Source organism: Grammomys surdaster, unplaced genomic scaffold (assembly GCF_004785775.1).
Source record: "Grammomys surdaster isolate TR1022 unplaced genomic scaffold, NIH_TR_1.0 316, whole genome shotgun sequence".
NCBI classification, from domain to species: domain Eukaryota; kingdom Metazoa; phylum Chordata; class Mammalia; order Rodentia; family Muridae; genus Grammomys; species Grammomys surdaster.
This window is the reverse complement of record NW_021604735.1, coordinates 208169-216155: the sequence shown is the minus strand read 5'-3', so window position 1 is coordinate 216155 and position 7987 is coordinate 208169. Positions and strand designations below refer to the sequence as shown.

At 51.0% G+C, this 7987-nt stretch overlaps 1 protein-coding gene across 1 annotated transcript in view; it reads left to right on the top strand.

Annotated features, from left to right (window-relative positions):
- Zan (zonadhesin) overlaps window positions 1-7987 on the top strand; it is a 94237-nt gene that overhangs the window by 51495 nt on the left and 34755 nt on the right. Inside the window, exons 33-37 of the mRNA XM_028777870.1 lie at window positions 2490-2631; window positions 3165-3382; window positions 4580-4721; window positions 5491-5708; window positions 7333-7474. Of these exons, the coding sequence (XP_028633703.1) occupies window positions 2490-2631; window positions 3165-3382; window positions 4580-4721; window positions 5491-5708; window positions 7333-7474 (862 nt within the window). The remainder of the gene's footprint in view (window positions 1-2489; window positions 2632-3164; window positions 3383-4579; window positions 4722-5490; window positions 5709-7332; window positions 7475-7987) is intronic.

Here is a 7987-nt window from a genome sequence, read left to right as displayed (position 1 = left end):
GCTGCAAAGATGCCCAGGGTGTTCTCATCCCTGTGAGTGGGCGTGGAGAGCGGGATGGGGGGCACTGGGGAGATGGCTCAGTGGGTTAGGTATATGCACCGAAAGAATGCAGACTCGTATTTGAGTCTATGCAACACACGTGAACTGGCTGGGTAGCCTGTGCCTGTAATCAAGGGCTCCTCCCGGGAGATGGGAGGTAGAGACAGGAGAATCCCTAGAAACTTGAGGGCTAGCTAGTGCTGTGTGCTTAGTGGAGAAGGACAACAGCAAAAATGGGGGAAGGGGGAGAGAGAGAGAGAGAGTGAGAGAGAGAGAGAGAGCTTTCTCAATATGAAATGGAAGGTGAGGAGGACCATCCTCTGACGTGTACACACACATAGACACACCCACACACACACAAAGATCATTTTGAAAAGTGTGGTTGGGGCAATTTTCTCTTTTCTTTGGCGTTGTGTGCCGGGGATGCACCTGTCTATGTACATGGCTGCCTCTGGAGTGTGAAGGTTGATCAGGTTCTGGAACATTCTAGATGAATGCTCTCTAGCTGAGCCTCCACAGCCGAACCATATGTAGTCAGAAGCTGTGTCAACTGCCCTGTGCCCCCCAGGCCACCAAGGGAAGATTGGCGGCCTGACAATACCATGGAGTCGCTCTGTAAGCACTTTGATGGGGCTTCTAGGCAGGTGCTCTACCAATCACACAGGTCCCCCACCCCAATTTTCCATCAATAATTGGTTGACTGAATAGATGTGAAACCTGCAGATACGAAGGGCAAAGGTCAGCACTTGAGAGAGATGAGGGCGACGACCAATAACCAGACCTCCTGCCTCTGCTCCATTTTCAATCCCTGTGGCTTCTGTAGGCAGACAAGACCTGGATCAACAAAGGCTGCACACAAATCTGTACCTGTGTGACTGGGACCATCCACTGCAGGAGTTTCCAGTGTCCCTCAGGGACCTACTGCAAGGACATCGAGGATGGCACTAGCAACTGCACTGAAATCAGTAAGAGGACCACAGGGAAGGTGGGGGCTGTTCATGACTGGAGAGATTGGGGGCGCGGCAGGAAGGAGCTAGTCCCCGGACCTGAGAGGTCAGGGGCAGGAGGTAACACAGTGAGGAGAGATTCTGGGGACCAGTTTTTGGGCTGGGTACTTTCTTGTTCTTGGTTTCCTCATGGGGGTTTACCATCCCATAAGTTAGAAGGCCCATTCTTATTACTTTCTCTCCTAGGGGATTGGCACACAGCCTGTGGTCAGTAAATGTTTTTGGGGAAAAAAACAAACAAACAAAAACCTACTTTCAAGTTCTCTTAAACATTCTACCTTCTCCTGTTCCTATAGTATCTGCTTCCTTAAACCCTCTTTGGGCCTCTCCACTTACCCCACTCTCTCTCCACCCCATAGCCGTGCAGTGCCCGGCCCACAGCCTCTACACCCACTGCCTTCCCTCCTGCCCACCTTCCTGCTCGGACCCAGACAGCCTGTGTAGGGGCACCAGCCTCACATCCCCCTCCATCTGCAAGGAGGGCTGTGTCTGTGAACCTAACTACGTGCTGAGTGAAGACAAGTGTGTGCCCAGAATTGAGTGTGGCTGCAAAGATGCCCAGGGTGTTCTCATCCCTGTGAGTGGGCGTGGACAGCGGGCTTGGTGGGGGCTGGGAAATGGCTCGCTGTGAAAACCTTTGCTCTGCAAGTCTGAGAACCTAAGTTTGATTCCCTACGACCTGTGAAAACCGTGTCAGTCTGTCTCTAATTCCAGGGGTTCCTATTGGGATATGGGGGACAGGAGCAGAAGAATCCTCAGCACTCAGGAGGCAGAAGTAAGAGCATTTCTGAGTTGTGGCCAGCCTGGTCTACACAGCGAGTTCCAGGACAAGCAGGGCTACACAAAGAAACCCCATCTCAAAAAAAAAAAAAAAAAAAGGAAGTCCCACCAGACCATATTAGGCCAGTGTTCCTCTGCTGAGCCATGCTCCTGGCCCCTCCCAGGGATATGAGACTAGGTTACCTAGCACTCACTGGAGGACTGAGGTCTGTCACTGAACCATACTTCCCACCCTCACTGGGGAACCCTAGCAGATTCTCTATAATGAGCCAGGCCCGTAGCCCCCCTCTGGAGTGTTCTAGCCAACTGCTCTACCTCTTAACCAATCTCCTATACCCTCTTTGAGGGTTCTAGACAAGTGTTCTGTAGCTTTCTGTATCTGAGCTCTGCTGCCAAACCACTAATGGAAGGCTAGACTTAAGCTCTGACCCAGGCCACACCTTCAACTCCTTAGTGCAGGGTTCTAGACATGCTGTAGACCACTAATCTACGTCCACAGCCTCAGATGCATTTCCCCCAAATCTCTTCCTCCTGTGTTTAGGATAGACGTGGCGTGTATTTATAGGGAGCGCAAAGGTCAGCCCTTCAAACAAGAGGTGAGGCTGTTTCCCTCTAACCAGTCCCTCTGTCCTGATTCCTTTTCTCTCCCCTTGGTTTCTGCAGGCAGATAAGGCCTGGATCAACAGAGGCTGTACCCAGAGCTGTACCTGCATGGGAGGGGCCATCCAGTGCCAGAATTTCCAGTGTCCCTCAGAGACTTACTGCAAGGACATTGAGGATGGCAACAGTAACTGCACCAATATCCGTAAGGGAGCCATGGCGGAGTAGGGGGTGGGTGTGCTCATGGCTGGAGACATCAGAAGGGGAAGGAGGAGCTCCGTCCTCTGAGCACCTAAGGTCTGGGATGGGGGGACCACTGTGGGGAGGGATTGTGAGCTGGATCCATGGGAGGGCTGGATCCCTCATCACTCTTCGGCTTGAGATTGTCAGTCTCCGAACTGAGCTCAGAGGACTACATCCTTTGTGAAAGGTGCTTTTAATGCACGTATAGTGCGTGCTTGTGTGTGTGTGTGTGTGTGTGTGTGTGTGTGTATGCTTGTGTGTGTGTGCACGTGAGTGTAGAGCATGTGGAGGCCAGAAGGAAGGCTGAGGCCCTGAAGGTGGGGTTCTGTGAGATAGTGAGCCACCTTACATGGATGCTGAATTCAAGTCTCGTAAGAGTAGCAAGCAATCTTAAAGGTTGAGCCACCTCTCCGACCCCTGGTCTGGGTTCTGTAGCTTGCTCACTTGAACCTTCTAGGTCATCTCCACTAATTCTAGTCTCCCTCCACCCGCTAGCTCTCCAGTGCCCGGCCCACAGCCACTACACCAACTGCCTTCCACCCTGTCAGCCTTCCTGCTCAGACCATGATAGCCACTGTGAGGGTTCCAGTACCAAAGCCCCCTCCACCTGCAAGGAGGGCTGTGTCTGTGAACCTGACTACGTGCTGAATGACGACAAGTGTGTGCCTAGAATCGAGTGTGGCTGCAAAGACGCCCAGGGTGTTCTCATCCCCGTGAGTGGGCGTGGAGAGCAGGATGCGGGGGTGAGGGTGGGGGATGGGAAGTGGCCCAGTGTGTGAAACATTTGCTGAAGAGAGCTCAGGGGAGGAATTGTTTGCCCACCCCCTAATGCGAGGACCTGAATTTGAATCTATCTGATCAGTGCAAGCCTTGATGGTGTGTGTCTGTAATCCAGGCCTGTTGCTAGGAGCTGGGTAGCAGGGACGGTAATCCCTGGACGTGTGTAGGTAGGAGTGGATGACAACAGTAAAGAGGTGGGGGAATGGGAGGAAAGGAGGGAGGGAAGGAGGGAGGGAGTCTCTGGACAAAGTAAAAGCCGAGGACCAATATTCCAGATTGTTCTCTGACCTCCAAACATATATATGTTCCTGCTCCCCAACCCCATAAACATTCTCTTGTTGTCAAACGAGAGACTGAGGGCCACTTTCTCATTCCTCTGCTTCTCCTGACCTGGGACGCTCTTGTCTATGTATGTTAGTCTTGTAGTATAAAGGTTGATTAGGTTCTAGAACATGCCATGACCTCAGCCCCTCTCTCCCTCTAAGCCACACCCCCAGACCCTCTTGGAGGATTCTGGACAGATGTTCTATTTCTAAGCCATACCCTCAGACCCTCTTGAGGACTCTGGACAGGTGTTCTACCTCTAAGCCACACTCCCATATTCTACTGAAGGATTCTGGCAAGTATTCTTCTAGGCCACACCCCCAGATTCCCCTGGGGAATTCTGGACAGCCTTTCTAACTCTAAGCCACACCCCCAAATTCTATTGGGGGATTCTGGCCTAGGTCACACCCCCAGATTCTACTGGAGGATTCTGGGCAAGTGTTCCACTTCTAAGCCACAACCTGACAATTACCTTCCTTACCAACTATCACTGAAGATTCTACATTGGAAATATGCTCCCAGATCCACAGTTGAGGACTCTAGGTCTGAAGTCTTTCACTGAGTTATGCTCTTAGCCCCTCACTGGAGGATTCTAGGCATGTACTATTCCACTGAGCTAATCCCACAACCTTCAATGCATTCTCCACCCCCTTTCTCCTAATACCTTCCATCCATAGTTGGTTAAATGAGTACACATAGAACCTGCAGAGAAGGAGGGCAAAGGTAACTAACTTCCTCAGGCAGGAGGCAAGGTTGGCCTTCTCTAACAAGTCCTATGCCCACTTCCTTCTCCTTGACATCCGCAGGCAGATAAGACCTGGATCAACAGAGGCTGTACCCAGAGCTGCACCTGCATGGGAGGGGCCATCCAGTGCCAGAAATATCACTGTCCCTCAGGGACTTACTGCAAAGACATGGAGGATGACAACAGTAGCTGTGCCACAATCAGTAAGAGAGCCACGGGGGCTGTGGATAGGGTGTGCTCATGGCTGAAGAGACCAACCAGGGGCAGGAAAAGAAGGAGACGAGTCCTCTTGGCTTCTGAGATCTGGGAGAAGAGGCACCACAGTGGGAGTGGGTTGTGGGCGTCCATGGCTGGGCTGGGTTCCTTCTCACTATCTGTCTTCAGCTGTGAGTCTCCACTTTAACTTAAAAGGTGTATTCTTCCCTTTAAACATTTTATTTGTAATTCTGTGTCTAATGCTGTGTCTGTATACAGATGAGTATCTGCAGCTGCGTCAGGGCATGCAGAAACCACAAGATGGCATCAGATGGATGCCCTGGAGCTGGAGTTATGTGGGATTTCTGACCAGGCCAAACTTAACTTAGGTCCACCCCAAGAACAGCAAGTCTGCTTAACTGCCGAGCCACCTCTCCAGCCACAAGAGATCCTTCCTTCCTTTCTTTCTTTCTTTCCTTTCTTTCTTTTCTTTCCTTCCTTTCTTCCTTTCTTTTCTCTCTCTCTCTCTCTCTCTCTCTCTCTCTCTCTCTTTCTCTCTCTCTCTTCCTTTCTCTCTCTCTCTCTTTCTTTCTTTTTCTTTCCTTAGGGCTTAGCACAAAAAATCCACACTCAGTAAATGTTGGCTGAATGAATTACAAATGGGAGAAAAAGCTCCACACTTTCTTAAGCATTCTGCCTAGCCTGGTCTCTGGAGCCTGCTTTCTCCCATGTTCCTCTATGTTCCTCTCCCCTAACTGCACTCCCTCTACCCCACAGCTCTGCAGTGCCCGGCCAACAGCAGCTTCACCAACTGCCTACCTCCTTGTCCACCCTCCTGCTTGGATCCGGAAGGCCATTGTGGGGGCTCCACCACCAAAGACCCCTTCACCTGCAAGGAGGGCTGTGCCTGTGAACCTGACTATGTGCTGCTTAACGACAAGTGTGTGCCTAGAATCGAGTGTGGCTGCAAAGACGCCCAGGGTGTTCTCATCCCCGTGAGTGGGCGTGGAGAGTGGGATACTGGGACATGGGGAGAGAACTCAGTGGGTAAAATGTTTGCCTGCCTAGTGTGAGGACATGAGTTTGAGTCTGTGCAGCCAGTACAAGCCTTGGTGTTGTACGTCTTGTGTCTGTAATTCCAGGGATCCTACTAGGAGATGGGCGGCAGAGACAGGAGAGTCCCTAGAAACAGGAGAGCTAACTAGTGTGTGGGCAGGGCTGAAGGACAACAGCAAAGAGAAGAGAGAGACCGTGATGAGGGAGGGAGGACGGAGGAATGGAGGACGGGAAGAAAGTGATTGTCTCAATACAAGTGGACGATGAGGACCAACACTAGAGACTGTCTTCTGACCACCACACATACATGTGTGGCCCTCACACTTCCCTGAAGCTTTTTTTAAAGGCAGGATTAGTATCTTAGTTAGGATTTCTACTGCTGCAATGAAACACCATGACCAAAAAGCAAGTTAGGGAGGAAAGGGTTTATTTGACTTACACTTCCAGAGCATAGTCCACCATCACTGGGAGAAGTCAAGACAGGAACTCAAGCAGCGCAGGAACTTGGAGGCAGGAGCTGATTTAGAAACCACGAAGAGTGCTACTTACTGACCTCCCTCACATGGCTTGCTCAGCCTTCTTTCTTATAGAACCCAGGCCCACCAGCTCACCCTCAATGGGCTGGGCCCTCACCCACTGATCACTAATTGAGAAAATGCCTTACAGCTGGATCTCATGGAGGCCTTTCCTCAACTGAGGCCCCTTCCTTTCTGATGCCTCTGGCTTAAGTCAAGTTGATACACAAACCAGCCAGTATCATCGGTACCACTTTCTCCTTTCCTGTGCTTTCTTCTGTCTATATGGCTGATCCTATTATGTAAAGGTTGGTGATGTCCTGGAACATGATAAACCAATGTTCTACTGCCGAGACACACCCCTGTCCCTCTCTGGAGATCTGGTCAGGGGCCTTAACACGTCAGTAGACTCCCTGACCCTCACTGAGGATTCTGTGCCTAGGTGCTACTCCTCACCCCCCTCCTACCACCCCACTCTGGATTCTTGGCAGCTATCCTACCAATGAGCAAGGTCTCTATCCTTGTATCAATGATTCCTAGGCAAGTTGTCTACTGCTAAGTCACACCTAAACCCTCTTAGAGGATCCTTACAAGTTTTCTACAACTGAGCCATTCCCCAGCCTCTCACTGGAGGGGACAAGACAATTTTGTACTACAGAGTCATGCCCCTAGACTCCCTTAGACCAGTCTAGGCAAATGGTCTATCTCTAAGCCAGAGCCTCCTCAGCCCCTCCCAAATACCTGTCACTCATAGATGATGGTTCTAGTCATAGGTTCTACATCTGAGCTGTGCTTCCCAGCACCAAGGGAGAGTCCCCTGCCTCAGTTCTACCAGCGAGCCACACCTCAGCCACTTACTGAAAGCTATGTCCACAATCCCAGAGAAATCCTTTTCTCCCCAAATCTTTTCCAACCAAGCTTGGGTTCCTCAGTGGATGTGGAACCGGTTGATAGAGAGGGCAGAGGGCAGCCCTTGAGAGGGGAGTCAGGGCTGTTTCCCTCTAACCAGTCCCTCTGTCCTGACTCCCTCTCCCTTTGGCTTCCACAGGCAGATAAGACCTGGATCAACAGAGGCTGTACTCAGACCTGTACCTGCATGGGAGGGGCCATCCAGTGCAAGAAATTTCAGTGTCCTTCAGAGACTTACTGTGAGGACATCGAGGATGGCAACAGTAACTGCACCAAAATCTGTAAGGGAGCCATGGGGGAGGTGGAGAAAGTACACATCTGGCTGCAGAGCTCAGAGGCAGTGCAAGGTGGAGCCTGGTTCCCAGGCCTCGGAGTGACCCTCAGTGTGGGGTCCCTTCTCGCTGCTAGTGTCTCAATGGTTAGTCCCCACGTTAGCTTGGGAGAGCCATTCATCTTTACTTTTTACTTTTAACTGCATGTATTCCTATATGTCTGTGGGTGGGTATATCCGGCACATGGCAGCCGGAAGAGAGGGCTGAATCCCCCGGAGACTGAGCAGCCCAATCTGGGTGAGACGAACCCAACTCAGCTCCTCTGCAAGAACAGCAAGGACTCATAACTGCCGGGCCATCTCTCATCCCCAAGTGATCCAGTCTTTCTTTCCTTGAAGCTGGCACAAAGTTCTGGATGACTAAATATGTGATGAATGGATAACGAAAGAGGGGGGAGCTCTAGACTTGCTTGGGCATTCTAGTATATTCTAGTATATTCTAGTATATTCTAGTATATTCTAG